The sequence below is a fragment of the Myotis nattereri genome (genome assembly GCF_964212035.1).
Source record: "Myotis nattereri genome assembly, chromosome: 1".
Lineage (NCBI taxonomy): Eukaryota > Metazoa > Chordata > Mammalia > Chiroptera > Vespertilionidae > Myotis > Myotis nattereri.
In genome coordinates, this window is record NC_138075.1 from 218,742,427 (window position 1) to 218,764,257 (window position 21,831).

The following is a 21,831-nucleotide window of genomic DNA, read 5'->3' on the forward strand; positions in this document are numbered from 1 at the left end:
ATCTGTGATAGAGTGCGTTCCCATGCATTTTCATCTGATCCCGGCCGTTGAGTGTGACAGGTGGGAGAGCAGGTGCGTGAGGCCTTCTGACCCTTCTGTGGCTGCAGTGGCCATTGGGGAATGGGGTCAAGGGGGAAGTACAATGCTTTCTCATGCCGGCTGTGGGTTTGAAGCTCTCTGTGTGTCAGATTTCAAGAATATTTTTTACCCCAGTGTAATGTTTTATGCACTGCTCTCCCTTTTGTGCCCTTTTTGCCGCTGTGGAGGATTCAGAACTGCTTCTGTAACCCAGCCACACACGCCTACAGCATTTTATCATCCCCTACGCTCGGGAAGATGTTGGCATCGTTTCCTTTCCCTTAGTTTTTTGCCATTTAGGATGCAACAATGAAGAACAGGTTTTTCTCAACTTAAGGCAGTCACTCGAGTTAACTGCATACCTTCTTAGAGATATTTCTTGTCCTACAATTATTAACACATTAATTTCCATTACTGGCATTATCAGGTGAGCCATAGCAGGGGTTTTTGATCTTATAATAATTACTAGAGGCCCAGTGCACAAATATTTGTGCACTTGGGAGGGTCCCTCAGCCCAGCCTGTGCCCTCTCGCAGTCTGGGACCCCTCGGGGAATAACCACCTGCTGGCTTAGGCCCGCTCCCCGGGAGATCGGGCCTAAGCTGGCAGTCAGACATCGCTCTGGCAGCCCGGGAGCCCTTGGGGGATGTCCACTTGCCAGCGGGGAGCAGGCCTAGCTGCAATCGAACATCCTTAGCATTGCTGAGGAGGCGGGAGAGGCTCCCACCACCACCGCTGTACTGGCAGCCGTCAGCCTGGCTTGTGGCTGAGCAGAGCTCCTGCTGTGGGAGCACACTGATCACCAGGGGGCAGCTCCTGCATTGAGCGTCTGTCCCCTGGTGGTCAGTGTATATCATAGTGAATAGTGATTCCCAGTCACTCTGCTGTTAGGGTCAATTTGCATATTACCCTTTTGTTATATAGGATAGAGGCCTGGTGCATGGGTGGGGGCTGGCTGGTTTGCCCTGCAGGGTGTCCCGGATCGGGTGGGGGTCCCGCTGGGGTGCCTGGCCAGCCTGGGTGAGGGGCTGATGGCTGTTTGCAGGCTGGCCAAGCCCTCAAGCGGAGACCCTCACCCCACTAGGGTGTGGCCAGCCTGGGTGAGGGGCTGATGACTGCAGGCTGGCCACAGCCACCGAAGCTCCCAGTGGAGGCTGGCTGGAAGCAGTTATCTGGGATTTATTTACTTTCTATAATTGAAACTTGTTGCCTTTTGCGGAGGCCACAGCCGGCCAGAGCAGGCGCGAAGCTTGGCTTCCTCCATCACTGAGTCAACCAAGCCTCCTGCTTGTTCCAGCTCCGTAGCTGCTGGCCGCCATCTTGGTTGGTTTAATTTGCATATAGTCACTCTGATTGGCTGGTGGGCGTGGCTTGTGTGTAGTGAAGGTATGGTCAATTAGCATATTTGTCTTTTATTAGTGTAGATAGCTTTTCGGTAGCCAGCAGACCTCATGTTAGATCATCATAAAGTTTCTACATTTAAAACTTTTAAAATGTATAAAACAGGAAGTCTGTTATTTTGAGAATCCGTTAACACTTTCTTAGAGTAGAACCAGTATTTTCCTGTGGTTTTTCTTTCAAGTTTTTGCAGCCAATGGGGATTTATTTGCTGAGAGTCAGAGAGCCTCTTTACCACATCATCTCTTTTATCCTATTTATTTTTGTATGAAAATTTGATATAATAGCAAGTAAAAATAATCCACAAAAACTTAGCCAAATTATTCCAGCTACTCTGAATTTCCTTTGAGAGATGGTAGATATTATTATAAACAGCTGATCTGCTTCATAAACAGCTGATCTGCATATTCAGTAATTGACATATTGGAGTTCTTGCCCTTCTTCATAACTTCAGAAATAAGAGATTCTGCTAGAATTAAATTCACCCCACACCTGTTTAGTATGAATCAGTGCTGGGGATGCTAATGGCCCATTTATTGTGCAAACAGGCTCCGGATTCTGCAAAGCCTCAGTATCAGCTCTTCCTCATTCTCTGTCAGTTGATGCTATTAATTTCTTGGGTTTGGGAAAATGCCCTTTGAGAATGTGTGAGTCCATTAAAACAGGGTGCTTGAATTAAATTCCATTACTCTTCATCTTTATTACTCTGCTTATTTCCTTCATTGCAGTTGTAATCTAAAGCGCTTTTTTGTTGTTGTTGTTGTTAATCCTCACCAGAGGATATTTTTTCCCATTGATTTTTAGAGAGAATGGAAGGGAGAGAGAGAGAGAGAGACTGAGAGAGAGAGACATTGATTGGTTGACTCCTGCACACACCCCGACAGGGGGTCAGGGATTGAGCCTGCGTGTGAGATACATGCCCTTGACTGGAATTGAACCTGTGACCCCTCAGTCAGAGGGCTGAGACTCTAACCACTGAGAGAAACTGGCTAGGGCCTAGAGCACTTTTGAAAAAAGTACTTATTTCATATGTTTTCTTCACTAGATTATAAGTGTGTTTCTTTCACTGCTCTGTCTCCATTCCTCAGGACAGTGTCCGGCTCACCTTGGTCCTCGGTAAATATTTAGTCAGTGAGCAAATGAATATTGTATTGCTATTGGCTTTTACACCAGGGGTTAGATTCCTCGTGAACAAGGCTATAAATATAAGTAGGACATTGAGTTGCCCCCCTGCTCTTGGGGCGTTTACATTGAAAGTAAAATAAGGACAGATCATGATACACTCTGTGCAGGGCAGTGCGAGGCCAGTGAAGTATTTTTTTAATTGCATGGGTCCAGGATGAGGAGGAAGAGGCAGTTTTGCTGGACACATGGGTCCCATTTGCATATAGACAGACTTAAAAATGCGCCTTTCCTAGCACTTCTTCCAGAGCCTGTGATCTTCAAAGAGAGCCTGTATTGGGATTCAAGTGTTAGAAACAGGAGCAGTAAAGTTCCAAGGAGAGCTCACACTTGCTGAGTGTTTGCCGTGTGCCGGGCGTGGTCTTGGGAGCCTTATGTGTATCATCAGGACTTAATCTTCACAACATTCAGCACAGACAGGAGTGTTATTGTCCCCCTTATTCACATAAAGGAGGCTACTGGAGGTTAAGTGGCCAGCACAGCTAGGGGTCAGGATTTGAAGTCTTGGCCTTCACCCCTGTACTTACTCTAGTTATTCAACCCCTTGTTCCCGGGTTTGGTGTCGGGTGTATTTCCGCAGGCCTGTCTTGGTGAAGTGGACTCTGGGTGGGATAGACTGAATTTGTTCCAAACCCACCTCAGCCCTCATAATGATACATCCTGGGAAGAGTGGTGGGTGCAGAAGGGGTTGGAAGGCTCCCCTGGGATCCTGCTATGATCAAAAGACATCCGCAAGCAGCGTTGGCTTTCTGGCTCAGCTTCGGGGCCTCACACCTTTGATGCTTGTGTCTTGATTAGAGAGCTAGCCGGCTTCTAACTCCTCTGATTCTGCCCCTGGGAGTGCTTTTGCTGTTCTCTCTGCCATAGATCTCCCTCTCAGGAACATTTTGCTCAATACCAAATCCCCTGGACACCGGTACGTCTCATTAGCCCTGCACCTCCAATGCATTCTCTGACACGGGGCATGCAAGTCAGCAGTAGTCAGTGGACATTCACTGGCATTGCCTGACAGATGCTTACATCTGTAAGTTATGAACCGAGTGAATAGAAAGAATCCACTAACTCAATAAAGCAAGTAATGCAAAAGTGTGCATGTGTTCGAATCTAATTATTTCATGGAATTGGGAAAGGGAAGGATGAGTTCATTCGAGGTAGAGGAAGCTACTTGTGCGAGGACACACTCCATGGCCCTGTGTAGGCAGGAACTTCCTGTGGTTGGACATGACTAGGCTTTTGAACATGACCAGAAACTAAAAAGCTAGACAGTGGATGTTTCTTCATAATACTACTAAGCTAACACTCACACACACACACAAAAATGTTTCTAAATGGTTTCCCAGAGTTTAGATCTTTTTTTTTCCCCAATATATTTTTATTGATTTTACAGAGAAGAAGGGAGAGGGATAGTTAGAAACATCGATGAGAGAGAAACATCAGTTGAGAGAGAAACATCAATCAGCTGCCTCCTGCACACCCCCTACTGGGGATGTGCCCGCAACCAAGGTACATGCCCTTGACCGGATTCGAACCTGGGACCTTTGAGTCCACAGGCCAACACTCTATCCACTGAGCTAAACCGGTTAGGGCGAGTTTAGATATTTTTATTTGTGGATCATGTGATGTCTTTTCCTTCCTCTTGATTAATTTGTATCTCCTCCCACTCCCTCAATTTGAATGACACATGTCAATCTTTTCACCAATGATTTTGTGGTCACATAGTTAACCTGTTTTGACTTAACTATCACCAATGGTCATAAACAAATGTGCTATTCTTTTTTAAAAAAATATATTTTATTGATTTTTTACAGAGAGGAAGGGAGAGGGAGAATTAGAAACGTCAATGAGAAAGAAGCATCGATCAGCTGCCTCCTGCACATCCCCTACTGGGGATGTGTTCGCAACCAAGGTACATGCCCTTGACCAGAATCGAACCTGGGATCTTTCAGTCCGCAGGCCAACGCTCTATCCACTGAGCCAAACTGGTCAGGGCTGAATGTGCTGTTCCTACTTGAAGAGGTTTTAATGGGAAACCAGTACAGAGCCTGTTGGGTTGTCACTGGGAAATTTAGACTGCAGACCCATCTTGGTTTCTCAGGAGGCTGTGGATGGTGTAAAACAGCTTGTTAAGATGTTTCTTTTCTCTCCCGCTGCCTGCCAGCTAGGGGATGTGATGGTCGACATTGCAAGCAACATCATGCTGGCCGATGAGCGAGTCCTGTGGCTGGCACAGAGGGAGGCGAAAGCCTGCAGCAGGATCGTGCAGTGCCTGCAGCGGATCGCCACGTACCGCCTGGCAAACGGAGCTCACGTGTATTCAACAGTAAGCGCAACGTGATTCTGGAATTCCATTCTGCAAAGTCCTATGCTTTACAGGAAATTTTTTACCAGGGGACTCTGTCCACATGTGGTACTTAGAATGGTGCCTTGCCTAGGAGTAGGCATGCACGTAACCACCTTAAAAGTGAAAGAGACTCTGTATTGTCCTTTGGCTCTACGGTCAATTCTGTCATCTTCCTGGGAGTGGAAGACTGGTCACTTCTTGTGCCCTCTCTGCGTGGTTCTGAGATGAGAGTGATGCTGGCAGGCCCCCCAGAAGGGGGATGGCGGCTGTAGTATCCACATGGCCTGCGTTTGGCAGACCCCTGAGTTCAGTCTCACTCGTGAAGTTCTTAAAATTGTTGGGCAAGTGCCGTCTTTTTCAGGTGATTTTTCTGGCTTAATTTGAACAACTGTTCAGCTACAACTATTTAGACGACCACTTCCCTTCCTTTTCTCTTTTCTTTATTTTTTCGCTTTTATTTTTTAATTGAATTTATTGGGGTGGCATTGGTTAATGAATTTTTTTTTAATTTTTTGATTTAACTCTGTATCGCTTTCTGTATATTGTATTGTGTGTTCACCACCCCAAGTCATGTCTCCTTCCATCACCTTTTATCCCCCCTTTACCTTCTTCTACCTCCTCCACCCTCCTTTCCCTCTGCTAATCCCCATACTGTTGACTATCTATGAGGTTTTGTTTGTTTGTTTGCTAAATCCCATAGCTTTCTCACCCAACCCCTAACCCCTCTCCCCTGTCAGCTGTCAGTTTGTTCTCAGTATCGTCAGGTCAGTCTGTTTCTGTTTTGTTTGTTAGTTTTATTTTTCCATTAGATTCCATATAGAAGTGAAATCATGTGGTACTTGTCTTTCTCTGACTGGCTTATTTCACTTAGCATAATACCCTCCAGGTCCATCCATGCTGTTGTAAAAAGTAAGATTTTCCTCCTCTTTACAGCTGGGTAGTATTCCATTGTGTAAATGTACCACAGCTTTTATTACCCACTCATTAATGATAGATACTTGATCTGCTTCCAAATTTTGGCTATTGTAAATAATGCTGTAATGAACATAGGGGTGCATATATTCTTTGAAATTAATGTTTTGGGTTTCTTCAGGTATATTCCCAGAAGTGGAATTGCTGGATCATAAAACAGTTGTATTTTTGATTTTTTGAGGTGACTCCATACCGCTTTCCAAAGTGTCTGCTCCAATCTGCATTCCCACCGACAATGCATTAGGGTTCCCTTTTCTGCACATCCTTGCCAACAGGTGTTTGTTGATTTATTGATGATAGCCATCAATAAAAGTATGGGTTTATTTCTGGACTCTGTTCTGTTCCATTAATCTAGTAGTATATGTCTGTTTTTATGCCAGTACCATGCTGTTTTGATTACTATGGCCTTGTAGTATAGTTTGATATCAGGTAATGTGATTCCTCTAACTTTGTTCTTCTTTCTCAAGATTGCTATGGCTATTCTGTATCTTTTGTGGTTCCATATAAATTTTTGGAATATTTGTTATAGTTCTGTGAATAGGAATTGCATTGAATCTATAGATTGCTTTAGGTAGTATGGCCATTTTACTGATCCTAATTCTTCCTATCTATGAACACAGTATATGCTTCCACTTATTTATATCTTCTCCAGTGTCTTTCTTCAGTGTCTTATAATTTTCTGACTACATGTCCATATTTTACATCCTTGGTTAAATTTATCCCCAGGTATTTTTTTAAATTCAGTTATAAATGGGATTGTTTTCTTAGTTTCCATTTCTGATAGTTCAGTATTGGTGTATATAATCTTAACTGATTTCTGGATATTTATTTTGTATCCTGTTACTTTACTGAATTTACTTATCAGTTCTAGTTGTTTGCTGGAATCTTAGGGTGCCCATGTAGACAGTATAATGGCAGAAGTACCTTTGGAGTGAGCCTGTGTAAAATTTTTATCTGTGAAACCTAATGCAAAGAATTAACTAGATCACCCTGTAAAAGCAAAAAGTGATGACTATGGCATGAAGTGCTGAACAAGGTGACTTTTAAGTGTATCTCCTAAACCCCTATTGCTCTTCCTGTACCGCGATCATTAACGGGCCGACCCATATCTCTCGATTTTATAAGACATTTCATTTTCAGCCTATTGTTTTCTGCAAAGCGCTCTTAAACTAAATTATTTTTAATTGACTTTGGATTTATGTCTGATCCTCCACACTTGATGACTTACTCTTTTCCTCTTCATCGGTATCTTTCTATTTTGGGCTTTTGTTCCCAGCGTCTTTTATGGCACGTATCCTGTCCAGTCTTGCCATCTGGTTTTGTACAGTGTCTTTGTTCAGTAAGAATCTGCGTGTTCTCTTTTAATTTACAGTGTTTTGCATTTGAAATTTCTTTGCACGTGCTTTTTTTTCCATATTATAAATCTTTTATAACCCCTGTTTGGTTGACTTTTGAAGTATTCACCCAATATTGCTCTGGAAGCTTATGTCATCAAGGCGACTGGCTTCACTGGGATGACATGCACCGTGTTCCAGAAAGTGGCAGCTTCGGACCGCACAGGCCTTTCCGACTATGGCAGGCGGGACCCCGATGGAGGCCTGGACAAGCAGCTGAGCTTCAAGTGCAATGTTTCCAATACATTTTCAAGTCTGGCACTGAAGGTACGTTATCGCCTGTAAGCATTTCAGACCCTTTCCCCTTAGATAAGAGCACTCAAAAGGGTTTGTACTGCAAAATAACCTTTTTAGAAGTTATTTGTGGGGAGGGAGTATTGGTATTACCTTTGCTGTTGTTGTAAAATAAATTCAGACCAGGAAGGGATACGTGATAACTTTCTAGAGCCCAGGCATTTTCGCCCCTTGTACTCCTTGCTCCACACAAAAATATCAAAGTTGAATCTTTTACGACTGCAGTGGTAGAAAGACGAATATATTAATATTACATACTAAAACATTTTCTTTGACCTTACGTTTCTTTTTTATTGCTCCTGATTTTAAAGACATGAAAGTATCATGTGCTTTTGGCTTTGGGCCCACTGGATCTAATGGGAAATCAGCCTCGAGACAAGGCAGTTAATCAGGCAACCTGTATATCAAGATTTTTGGCAAAGAAGTCCAACGCGATATGTCTTGAGAAAATGTGTGGCTTTTTGCAGCAAGAAAAATCAAAAGCGTTTTTATTGATTTTCTTTTTTTAATTTTGGGTTTAGATGTGTTTCATTAAACTACATTGAAGCAAATAGTAGAGGTCCCTAATGGGACCACATTTTTTTTTTTTCATTTAGCTTGGTGTGGCCATGTGTGACTGTGTTCTCTGTAGATGTTAATTACTAAGTACTTTCTTTGGCTTGTTTCTGAAGTGTAGGTCACAGACAGTATTGCAGTCACTTAGGTGGCTGCATAGTAATTGATCATAAAGGTGTTAGGTGTTGATGCATTGTAGGCACTCAATAAACATTGAATGGGTGAGTGAATGAATGAAAGAATGAAGAGTTCATGTATTTTGTCATACCTTACCCTGGTGACCTCACAGGGCAAGCTAGTTTGCTAAATTCAGAAACAGCCCACTTCCTCCACCACCGAGACGTTCTCAACTAGGTCAGGATGGCTGATGATCATCTATGTACTTGGTGTTGAATACTCAGAGGGAAGTTGTCATGATGCATGTGTGCTTCTGGGCTCTGTGAGCATGCGTGATGTACCCAGCAATACTGCTGCAGGGCTGCACCCTGCCTTATTGCATTTTTTATTGGTAAGAAAAACCACAAAAGGAATAGAAACAGCATTGCACACAAGCCCATGAGAGAAAGGTGTGTGTCCTTGAGGAGCACTTACAATTGAGGAGTCCTTCCATCCGTGGGGATCATCGTTGGTAGAAAGAGGTAAAAAAATGGCAAAACCCTATATATTGCATCAATTATACAATCTACCCCTCTGGGTAAGAAAAGTTTCTACTTGCTAAAGTAGAAAGCTTTAAGTGAGCATTCAATTGTGTCAATTTCATACTATTCTACCCTTTTATGATCATTTTGTGTCCAGAAACCAAGAACACATCCCACTATTATTCAAGCTTCATACATGGACATGATTCAAACTGAGTAAAAGAGGAATGTATCCTTTGTGACACAAAATCAGTTTAATGTCGGCAGCTCAAAATGTTTTAGCACTTTAACAGAAAACTTTGCATTTAGTTTGCTAAACTCAGAAACTTTATACCAGGACAATTTATATTCATTGTGCCTGTGCTTCCCCCCCCCCCCAAATGCTTTGAATATAGCAGTAGATAACTCAAACATCCAATAAGTGATGATATTGCCCTTCAGTGAGAAAATATGCTAGCATATGAAGTTAAATCCATAAAAACGCAGTCCTTAGCAGTGTCGGAGCGTCCTTGATTGCTTTCTACATGTTCCTTGAATCTCTGTCCTTCTCCATTTACTAAGCATCACAGCCTGGTTTGGATGGACTCCTATTCTTTGTTGCCCAAACCATTGTGACCTATTTTAGTCTTTGTGTCTCCAGGCTGTTCCTTACAGATTGATCCCTACCTGGCTGATGTGGCTCCATGGTTGAGCATGGACCCATGAACCAGGAGGTCAAGATTTGATTCCTGATCAGGGCACATGCTCGGGTTGCAGGCTCGATCCCCAGTAGGGGGGTGTGCAGAAGACAGCCAGTCAGTGATTCTCTCTCATCATTGATGTTTCTCTCCCTCTCCCTTCCTCTCTCTGGAATCAATTAAAATATATTTTTAAAAAATTTATCCTTCTCATACAGATTAGTCTACCTAGGACTGCTGTTTGGCCAACAAGTGCCAATACAACTGTGCCACATAGTATAGTATTGAAATGCTTCCTTACCTTTGGCCCCCAACTGCTTCCACAGCCCATGAGTACCCGCTCAGCCCTGCTGATCCTACAGGGACACCACCCAGATCTGCACGGTGTCTGTAGAGCAGAGCGAGTCTCGGAGCCTCCTCCCTCTGCAGAGGTTGTTCTGATGGTCATTTTGTGCATCATGTCAGGGTGCTCATATTATGAACATCATCCTAAATTTTTCCGACACGGAAATGACCTTATACCCCCCTGCTAGATACTTCCTGTCTCTCTGGAGCCTGGCTTTTGTGTGGCTTCATCATTTGGCAGTTATTCCTTCGCTGCATATCTCTTCCTACCTCCTCATCCTTTTGTCCAGTAACAGCAAACTGCCCATGGCTCCTCTGCCAACCACTGGCCCTTCTCAGGCCAGGCTCAGGCTAATTCTGCTGCTGGAGTTTCCTCCTCCTCTCCTTCCCTCCCCAGCTCCCTGGTTGTGTGCTCACTCCTCCATCCTTATATCCTTTATTTCCCTACCTCACTCTGCCCCTAACACTCTGCTCGTCTCTCTGTATTACCTGTTACACTCACACAAGCTGGGTTCTGGCCTCCTAAGCTGGACTGAGCGGAGCTAGTGCTGAGCCATCGATGACTCCAGTGCTGGGCCTTACTCTCCTGGCCAGTGGGAGGCTGAATTACCTGTCATCTGACTCTTAAAGCACCAAATCTAATATGTTTCATGACCAAACACTTTCTGACACCTTGGGCACCATAATTCAGATATGTTAGCATTACAAAATATTACTTGTGAAAGACTTTGTTTTATTGGTTGGGGGTTTTTTGTTTGTTTGTTTGTTTTGGTGTTTTGAAAGAATTGGTTCTTTAAACCTTTCTTGACTGTAATGTAGAAATCAGTTTTTATCTACCTATGTATCACCTATTTCCCTCATCTCCGACATCTGGGGCTTTAGCCCAACTGAGGTCCTTTTACTTTTCCAGAGCAGTTATATATATTTTTTGCTTCCTGCCTTCGTTTCTGCCCTTTTTTGTGCCCTCAGCACCACCCCTGCTACTCTCCCAGTAAGCCTCCGTGCACATGGCACCATCCTTTCTTCCTCAGAATTCATCACTGCCTGTCAGTCTCATGGTGCCTTGTTCATTCTCCAGAATAATTAGAAGCCGATGTGATGGTGAGGTGAGTTATAGGGCGGAGAGAGGCCATAGCATATGGTGACTACGAATGTGGACTTTCTGCAGCCAGGCAGCCTGGATTTACATTCTGCTCCCCCAGTTAACGGCTGTGCAAACTGGGGCAAGTACTTAACCTCTCTGATGTCAGTTCCTCATCTGTTACACAGGAATCATGAAATGGTGCTTAACTCAAAGGATTATTAAGAGGATTAAATGAGATAAATGTGTAGACATTTACAACAGTGCCTGGCCCAGAGTAAGCTCCTAATAAATGTTAGCTCGTATTACTGTTTTATTATAACTGTGGTCCCTCTCGTTAAATGATAGATATTTGAGGGCGGGAACCTGGGCTTATTTTATTGTGTATCTCTAGTGCCAAGCACAGAGCAATGAAACGTTCAGTAAATGTTGAATAAAAATTAACAGCCATACTTAATTAGCAAAGAAAGTCAGTTTAAAAAATTAATTCTAAAGGCAAACATAATCCCTGTTCATCTTTAGCCGTGAAATAATCAAAAGGTGGTAGGCAGTTCAAAACTAAATAGACACAAGAAAACAATTAAAATGCATCATCATATCTATCTGTTTAAAATCCAGTGTGGTTGAGGGTTAAGAACACAAGGAGAAAGTAGTTTTTATTCTTTAAATCAGGTGGCTCTTTGACTCTTTCTAATTTTAGTCTTAGACTTCCATAGACTTAAACAAATTAGGATTTCAGAGAAATATAATTTATCAATTACATGGTGGTGGAACTATAGATTGTTCTGTAAGGAATGATGTTAAAATCTAGAAGTATTTGAGTTAGCATACTTAACATTTTCTTCTCACCTTAATGTCATTGTAAATAGATAAATATATATGACTTTGGCAATTTAGCAAATAAAGTCATTGTAAGAGCTCCATGATAACATTGATTTCATGTGTGTTCATACTTGGTGACTTTTTAGTATTGCAATTAACACCAGAATTGAAAAAGTGAAAACATGATGAGCTTCTAGATTATTGTGGGAAGCCTGCGGCTCCCTCTTCGCTCTCTCTCCTCTGCCACCAGATAACCACTCACCACAATGCAGCATTAATAATAACAAAAATACCGCCTGTCTCATGTGGCTCAGTGGTTGAGTGTCCACCTATGAACCAGGAGGTTACGGTTCGATTCCCAGTCTACACATGCCTGATTGTAGGCTTGATCCCAGTAGGGGGGCAGGGTGTGTGTGTGTGTGTGTGTGTGTGTGCAGGAAACAGCCCATCGATGATTCTCTCTTATCATTACTATTTCTATTTCTCTCTCTCCCTTCCTCTCTGAAATCAACACTAATACATTTAAAAAATAATAATAGTAAAAAACCCCACCCACTCACAGTCCCTTAGCCTTCTGTTTTTGTCATGGCCATGATCACATTGGGTCCTCACATGTGTTTGTTAGAAAGATCACTCACTAGCTGTGTGCGGAGACGCGTCCCTGAGAGGACAGCAAACCTGGGCAGTGCTGGGCAGCTGCTGCGTGGAGAAGCTGAGGCCCGGGTCCTGGCTTCTTGTTTCCGGCCCTGTGTTCGTTCCCCTGGGGTGGCATAGGAGCTTCTAATAATCAACATCAGATACCAAGAAAAGTACTTCCCAAAGGATTCTAACAGAGATGTTTCTCACTTATTAGCTACAATTCATGTGTTTATATCTATTTCCATTGCTGTGATCCACACTTTTAAAAATTAATATATGTTTAAATGAAATTATAAACGCTGTGATTCTTCACTTCAGGCCATGTAGCAATAGGTATAATCATGATAAATGTAAAAAAATTAAATAAGTGTCTCAGTGCTTTTTTTACAAAAACTAGATTTTTAACCTTTTTGTAATAAATGAGCAAACCTTCTTTCAAAGAATTAAATATACAGATATTAAATTCTGTATAAACCTCTAAATTTTATTGATATAGCTGAAGTTTGCTTTTCTAGCACCTCTAGGCTACCCTGTCACCATCACAAGGAACCTATAATTATTATTTAGTAGTATTGTTTATTGGACTCTGCAGGATATTTTAGAAGCCATAAGTATGGATCAGTCTTGAATGAAGCTCCCATTTCTCATTGACCTGTCTATACACTTGGGTTTTTTAAATAGTTGTTTGTTTGGTTTTACAAGTTTAAACTTGTGAAGAAAAAGTTTTTGGAGTTCTAGGAATTATAGGTGTCATTTAATTTTTCAGCTCTCTGTTAGAAAATATTACTATGATTTGTTTAAAAAAATGATTTATATTAAGTAATACTTTCCTAAGAACTATGCTTTATTTTCAAGAAATTTTTACTATTATTTTTTAAAATATACTTTTATTTATTTCAGAGTGGAAGGGAGAGAGACAGAGGAAATCAATGATGAGAGAGAATCATTGATCAGCTGCCTCCTACACGCCCCCTACTGGGGATTGAGCCCACAACCCAGGCATGTGCCCCTGACCTGGAATCAAACCTCGACCTTCAGGTTCATAGGTTAATGCTCAACCAAGCCGGCCGGGCATCAAGTCATTTTTTATTGATTGATTGCTTTCTGGGAGGCAGAGGGAAGAGAGAGAGAGAGAAAAAAATATATTTGTTGTCCCACTTATTTATGTATTCATTGGTTAATCCTTGTATGTGCCCGGAAGGGAGATCAAACTTGCAACCTTAGAGTATTGGGATGATGCTCTAACCAACGTAGCTACCCAGCCAGAGCTTGCATCATTTTGTGTTCAAGGATTTTATACTTAAGTTTTAATAAATATCTTGTATGTGTAACACTTTTTCAAGAAACATTTTAATAAATCTGCTGATGTTTTTCCTTTCTTTAAAAACATTTTATTTTTCCAATCACCATTTTTACCCCCTCTGTTTTTTTTTTTTTCCCCTTTTTTGAATGCCTCATTATATACTTAAAAGAAATGTATACACTTAATAGAACTGTATTAGGTTAATGAATGAGTTTATAATACACTCTGTCCCCCTCCCCAGATTATATTTGTGACAATAGCAGAAAACTTTCTATGCATTTTCCTAGATGAAATATTTCTCATATTTTCTAGGCATCTTCAGTTTAAAAAACTGTCAATATTCAAACTCCCAAAATACTTCCATTCAACAGATATTTGTGGGGATCTGCTGTGCTCTGACATTGTTCTAAGTACAGCAGTCAAAAACGAACTCTCAAAATTATTCACTTGCCTAAGTAGAACCTTTTTAAAACAAAAACAGAAACGTGTGACACGGACTTTTATTAATTTTATAAACAATAGGCTACTTTTATCAAATATGACTGCCAGGAACTATTATTAACCTGAAGAGGGGTCTAGAAAAACCAGTGAGATTATCTGCACTTAAAATTCCTCCTGCTCTAGCTGGAGGGCCAGACAGTGAGTCACCTGTGAGGCTGCTAGTGTGAGTTATGCTAGAGATTGTGCGGATGGGCGCAGGAGTCCACAAGAGGGAGCAAGTACCGGCAAATGCAGTAGACTGAGGACTCAGGTAATTAATCATAAAAAAAAGAGCCCTGTGTAAAGGACTTTGTAACGTCCTTCTCTTGGCTGCCAACCTTCCTCATCCTGACCTGTCCTTTACCTTGCCAACACAGTTATCCTGCGAAACATCAAATCTGCCATGTTTGAGTTGCCAGACAGAAGAATAGTGGAGCATTTCAGCCAGGGACACTGGCCGGTGCGGTATTTTTCACAGGGGCATAAAGAACGGAGGAAAGCTCACATATAGAGAAATTCCGTGTGGCCAGATTATAGTTGTGGTATAGGGAGTGTTAAACGCTGAATTCGAGACATAGATTTTATCCAAATTATATGGTATATTTCGTTAGGTTTTGGGGGGCAGTTTTCTGTAATCATTTGAGAACCAAGAACATGATCAGATTTATTTCTTAAGAGGAAATTCCATTGGCAGCGTGAACATTAGATTGGAGAGAGAGGTTGGTTGGTGCCAAGGGAAAGACTGTGATAAATTCTTAAAATAGGGAGTTTTGTTTGAGATAGTTATTATTTGCCTCCTGGGTTTATAGATTTATTTTTTATTGAATGCTGAATAATTTATTAGTTTAAAATTCCTAATAAAGCAGTCTGAAAAACATGCAGTGACCAGCCAGCATCTTCTGTTGTTCCTATTTGTTACTCTGTTTTTCTAAACATTATGTGTTTTCTTAGTCTCAGGGAAACGTCTAAAAGAAGAATTTGCTGAATCTAAGCTTCTGTTATGTTTGTGTCATTTCTTTCTTTTGCTGTTCGACAGTTTGAATCCATCATAAATCACTTTAAAATCCCATAAACCCAAATTAATTATACTCACATTTGTGATATGCTACATTTGTACTTATTTACCAAATTTTGTCATCATAAAATTGTCATAAGGAGTGATCAGAGATTCCTGATCTGTTTAATGCTGACTGCTTCCACTGTAGATGATATCCTGGGAAAATTCACTCTGTTTTGAAATTATTTCTTGTTTACTTCTTTAATTTTGAAATAGAGTTTCTTTTTTCTCTTTATTTTTATAGTCTTTGCTTCTGTGATGTTATGTGTTCAGACATTTCACTGAACTGATAAATTGTTTCAGCTATTAAATTTTTATGTATACATTTAAAAAAGTATTCAGCATCTATTTGGAAAACATTTGTAAACTATGTTAAATATTCTTGCTGGTTTCTACATACTAATACCACAACCTTTTTTTTCTGCTGCTGTTGTTTTCTTTCAGAATACTATTGTAGAAGCTTCCATTCAGCTCCCACCATCCCTTTTCTCACCAAAGCACAAAAGAGAAGTCAGACCAACCGATGACTCTCTCTATAAGCTTCAGCTCATCGCTTTCCGCAACGGAAAGCTGTTTCCAGCCACCGGGAACTCGACGAATCTGGCTGATGATGGAAAACGCCGCACCGTGGTTACCCCCGTGATTCTCACCAAAATAGGTTTGTACGTGGCATATGCCTTCCTGTCGCGGCTGCGCAACGCGAGTTTATTATTCCCTGTTCCTGCAAATGCTTATTGTTGTTCCTTCTTGCTGTAATGAGCCACCAGCGCAGAAGGATATTGCACAGTGCCCATTTGTGTATAAGTTTGACATTTAATTGTTCGTGAAGTTTGTCTCAGAAATGCGTGTATTTCCCTTCCCTCCAGATGGTGTGAGTGTGGATGGCCACCGCATCCCCGTGAATGTGACTCTGCGTCGCATCGCGCACGGAGCAGATGCCGTGGCCGCCCAGTGGGATTTCGACTTGCTGAACGGACAAGGGGGCTGGAAGTCCGACGGGTGCCATATCCTCTACTCGGATGAGAATATCACCACCATCCAGTGCTACTCCCTGAGTAACTACGCCGTGTTAATGGTATGGCAGTTGCTCACTTCATGCATAAACACTGAGTCTCCTCGTTTTTTGCCTTATGCATAGTTAAACTCAAATGAAGGTTTAAAAACAAAACAACCAAAACTTTTAGCATAATTGCTCCCTTTACGTATCAGGTGACGTTTAGTGCAATTCTGATTTTAAAGGGAAATCAAGTTCCTATCCAGTGCAACGTATTTGATGGAATTTGATATAGGAATTTTCAGTAAACTCTGTAAATGATTCAGCTCACCGAGGTAGACTTTGACCTTAAGATCTGGAGACATCTTGGGGTCTATACAGTCCAATTCTCAACCCAGTAAGTGACTCATTTGCCCACAGATAAACAGTGAGCAGTGAGAGATTTTTTTTCTTCGGTCTCCTTTTGAATTTAGGGCAGTGGTTCTCAACCTTCTGGCCCTTTAAATACAGTTCCTCATGTTGTGACCCAACCATAAAATTATTTTCGTTGCTACTTCATAACTGTAATGTTGCTACTGTTATGAATCGTAATGTAAATATCTGATATGCAGGATGGTTTTAGGGGACCCCTGTGAAAGGGTCGTTCGACCGCCAAAGGGATCGCAACCCACAGGTTGAGAACCGCTGATTTAGGGGACTAGTGATCATTTCAATTTCGTCTCTGTAAGCAACAGTATTGACACAAATCATGTCTTCAATTTTAATGCTACTCAGGCTAATGTTTTATGTTGTTTATTATTATTAATCTTCGGTAAAGTGACTAATTATTAATGCACAGGGACAGGTCTTTTCATGAATGAGTTATTTATGTGAATCTGATCCCCGAGCCAGCAGGTATTAAATTAATCATGCTAATTTTTATTTTATATTGCACTTACTATAAGATACTAACTTCCCGCAGCACCGATGCCTGTATTTAGAGTGCAGTGGAAGGAATGGCTAATGAACCTGAAAGACATTTCTCAGGAATGGCCTGAGGCTAGCCTGGGAGTGAGGTCGCCCACGTTTTATTTCTGTCTCCAGCTCTGAATCTGTTATCGCGACAATATTTTATGAAAGCCTTAACTAGCCTTGAAATAGGATACATTTTCCTTTTGGTGATTTAGTCTCTTCTTGAAAAAAAAAAAAAAAGAAAGATCCTTTACCTCTAGAAATGAACTTAAAGCAAGCTTCAGTTAGAACAGATGTTCCTCAACTCTTGTTTCTTTTGTCTCTTCCCCCCTCAAATTAGTATCTGTTACCAGGCACCCCTGTCAAACAGGAAGAGTAAATAGATTGTTTAGCAAGGGTATGAGGCTTGCCTTTTCCACTGACACCCATTACCAAGTGTTATTCATCCCCGGGGACAGAGGCAGGGTCTTCTATCCTGTTTAGACTCAGCTGTGCTTATATAAGTCCTTTATCCTTTTGGGTTTAAAGTTTGTGTTGATAGTTTAGGAATCTCCTCACAAATAGAGGATGTTTCATTTCTGTAAGTGTGAGTTTGGTTTCTGTAAGTTCACAATGTATTAACTTGTAGTAACCTTTCAAATTAAAGCATGAACCATTGACGAAAGTATGAAACATTTCCCCTTTCCGTTTGTAAGTATTTTCTCATTCAGTTTTTGATTATAAAATAACCAGAAACTATCAAGCACTGAAGGAGAAACAATAGAGATACAACATTGTCTGAAATTTATATAATAGTTAAGTAGAAAATGTTGGGGAAAATAAATGAGACACAAAACACACACAAAAAAGGCATTTTATGAGCTCCACTGGTAATGACCTGATACAGTACCATGTGAAACTTTTATTTTTATTTAATCTAATACCCGTTTTAAGCATCTATTTTTTGAACTTCCTAGCTGTTCTTCTAAACTATTTAAATTAGTATAATCCCTTTCCAGAAGGAATAAGCTATTCTTTTATCTTTCATACTTTAATCTTTTAAAAAATGCTAAACACAATTCTTTAAAGCTAAAATATAGTACTAAGACTTTGTTCTATTTTCAAAGAATATGCTTTCTTTTGCTTTTCTTAAATATAATTGTGCCACCTAGAGGCTGCAACTTGAAATGTATCTAAAATGTTGACAAACATACTAGTACATAATAAAATTAGTATGTAGGATTTTTAGAGTTGCTAATTAAAGGCTACTAAATGAAGTTATACCTACTCTCAAATAAATAATGTCTAAAATAGAAGAAATGTCTTTTAAAAATTGGAAGTTAGTCCTGACCAGGTGGCTTAGTTGTTTGGAACATCTTCCCATACAACAAAAGGTTGCAAGTTCAATTCCCAGTCTAGGCACATACCTAGGTTGTGGGTTTGATCCCTGGTCAGGGCACATATGGAGGGGGCAACTGATTGATGTTTCTCTCACATCCCTGTTTCTCTCTTTTTTTCTTTCTCTGTTTCTCCTTCTCTCTCTCCAAATAATCAATAAACATATCCTCAGGTGAGGTTTAAAAAACAAAATCAGAATTCAACATCTTTTTTCCTTACCTGACACTAATTTGAATAATAGATAAAATCCTATTCTTCTTGAAAAAGATCTTCATATATTGTTTTATATAACAAGTCTAAATTTCTGTTTTTGTAGGTAGCCCATAATTCTCCTCCTGATCTGATTTTAAAGAATATTGTACTAAAAAATGAGACAAAAAGAATATGTATTTTTTTGTTCGTTCGTTTGTTTTTAGAATATATTTGTTTTTAAATCTCAAACAGATACTGTAGTTTGGTTCAGTAGACATCCTGCCATAACCCATTATATCATAAGGTCTCTGTGGGAGCCAGAGAAAAAGTAAAACAGAAATTGGGTCTGTTTGAATTAGATGATCAGAGAAAGCCGGTTGGGTCAGGAAGAATTCTAGGAGCTGGCCCAGTAAGAAACAAACAAACAAAAAAACTTAAATATCAAGTAGGTAATGATTAGGGTCAAACCATTTATGTAGCACTTAATACTTTAATGGGTAAGAGTAGTGAAGATAAAATCATCTCTGTATCTTGAATCTTCTTTGTTATTGTATTCACCTAGAAATATGTGAAACTAGAGAGCACTCATTTGTTCTTACAACTCTCTAGTGTTGCTTTTAAATATTCTTTATATAAAACTTGCCGAATAAAAGCAAAGTTTGGTTTCATTTTCTCTGTAATTGAACATAAGAGCTAGTCATGTTTCTGTGTATGTCATTTTTAAATAGGTACTGCTGCATGCGCACGGATCAAAAGTTTTAATTATTTCTGCACATTAATGTACAGTGGCACCTTGATTCCCACCCCTCTCTCCCATCACATTCTCCACAAAATATGTAACCACCAATTAGTTTTTTGAATATTATTGAATAGATTTTCAGGCATATTGGAACAAAAATGAATACATTTTCTTCCATGTTTACAGGAAGCTGCCATGCTGCAAACATTGTTCTGTACTGTGCTGCCTTTCTTTTTTTTTTTCATGAAACCACATTTTACAATAATGATGGTTTCCATGGAAAAAGAAATTTTGTGATGACGAGATCTAATGATGATATGACAGTGGTGATAATGACCGAGACGGTGGTGATGGCAGTGGCTAATTTACATTAAGCACTTATGTGCTAAACACTCTGCTGAAGTCTTTATAAATGCATTAATTCATTTGATCATGATAACAACTTCATGAAGTAGAGTACTGTTATCATTGCCCCCAGTCTACAGATGGAAGAGCCAAGGCAGAGAGAGCTTAAGTGCCATGCCCCAGTTTACAAATTTAGTTAGTGTTGGAATTGAGATTTGAATTCAGACTTCAGAAATTTGTATTTTTTAAGACATTTTTATTGATTTCAGAGAGGAAGGGAGAGAGAGAAAGAGAGAAAACATCAGTGGTGAGAGATAATCATTGATCAGCTGCCTCCTGCATGCCCCACACTCGGGATCGAGTTCATAACCCATGCATGTGCCCTGACTGGGAATCTGACCATGACCTCCTGGTTCGTAGGTTGATGCTTAACTACTGCACCATGCTGGCTGGGCCAAAAACTTGTGTTCTTAATCACTTTGCTAAATCTTTCTAAAATCTTCTCATATTGGTATAAAAGAGCTTCCTCATCCCTTTTCACCTTTGAATATTATTTTATGTCTCTACCATAATTTATTTACATATTCCTCTATTTTGTTGGGTTCCAGTAATTTGCTTATATAGTATTATTTTGCACATTTAATAGAAAATCTGGAAGATAGATTCTCAAGTGGGATTAGTAATCAAAAGGGGACCAATGCTTTAAATTGTGATACTGAGCAAAGTGCACACATCTTAAATATGTGGCTGGCTGATATTTTTACATTAAAACACCCATTTAGCTACCATCAAAATCAAGATTCTTACTTGAGCACTTGATAGATCCCATGTATTTCTTTCTATTTAATTTCATTCACCATCTCAAGGGATAGACACCCTTCTGATGACTATCATAATAGATAAGTTTTGGCTTGTATAATTAGCATCCTATAGTACGTACTTTTTGTGTGTCTCTTGTCTTTCTCATTACTTATATCTGTGAAATTTATCCTTGTTTTTGCATGTAGCAGCATTTCTACATAGTAATCCATTGTATGCAAATACCCAGACTTGTGCATTCTACTGTTGATGGACATTCGGGTTGTTGCTAGGTTCTGGCTATCAAGAAAACACTGCTGTAATTATTCATGTACATGTTTTTGGACGGGATGAAATAGTTGGATTGAAGCTATCCCTAACTTTAGCGTTAGTAGATAATACCATACAGTTGACCAAAGTGGCTGCACTGGTTTACAGTCGCTCCCGTAATGAGAGTTTGAGCAGCCTCACATCCTTGCCAGTGCTTGGGATTCGAAGTCTTTAATTTTAGTCTTGGTGGCGGTATTATGATATATGATGGTGGTTTTACTTGGCCTTCCTCTGGTGACTAATGATGCTGAGCACCTCTTCATTTTCTTACTGTCAGTTTTGGGACCCCCTTTTGTGAAGTTATTGCCCAGATCTTGCCCTTTTTAAAAATTATCTTTGACTTTTTTTTAGTTTTATTGAGATAAGATCGGTATATAGCACTGTATAAGTTTAAGGTGTACCACCTGACGACTTGACTTGCCTATGCTGTGATATGATTAGTTAACATCCATTATCTCATAGGGATTAAAAAAAAGAAAACTTGCTCTGGCCTGTTTCGCTCAGTGGCTAGAGCATCGACCTGTAGACCAAAGGGTCCCAGGTTTGATTCTGGATAAGGGCACATGCCTTGCTTGCAGGATCCGCCCTGGCCCTCATTGGAGCTCATGCAGGAGGCAACCAATTGATGTGTTTCTCTCACAATGATGTTTCTCTCTGTCTTCCCCTCGCTCTTCTACTCTCTCTAAAAAATCAATCGAAATATATCCTCGGATGAGGATTAACGAAAAAATAAAAAGAAGAAATTTTTTTTTCCTTGTGATAAAAAGTTTTAGAATTTACTCTCTTAGCAACTTTCAAATAAACCATTCAGCAGTATTAACTATATTCATCATGTTACACATTACTTTCC

General features: G+C 40.3%; 1 protein-coding gene across 1 annotated transcript in view; it reads left to right on the forward strand.

Annotated features, from left to right (window-relative positions):
* Nucleotides 1–21,831, forward strand: part of ADGRA3 (adhesion G protein-coupled receptor A3) — a gene marked incomplete at its 5' end in the record, with an annotated part of 110,957 nt that overhangs the window by 68,585 nt on the left and 20,541 nt on the right. Inside the window, 4 exons of the mRNA XM_081111898.1 lie at nucleotides 4,816–4,977; nucleotides 7,428–7,631; nucleotides 15,700–15,913; nucleotides 16,122–16,330. Of these exons, the coding sequence (XP_080968024.1) occupies nucleotides 4,816–4,977; nucleotides 7,428–7,631; nucleotides 15,700–15,913; nucleotides 16,122–16,330 (789 nt within the window). The remainder of the gene's footprint in view (nucleotides 1–4,815; nucleotides 4,978–7,427; nucleotides 7,632–15,699; nucleotides 15,914–16,121; nucleotides 16,331–21,831) is intronic.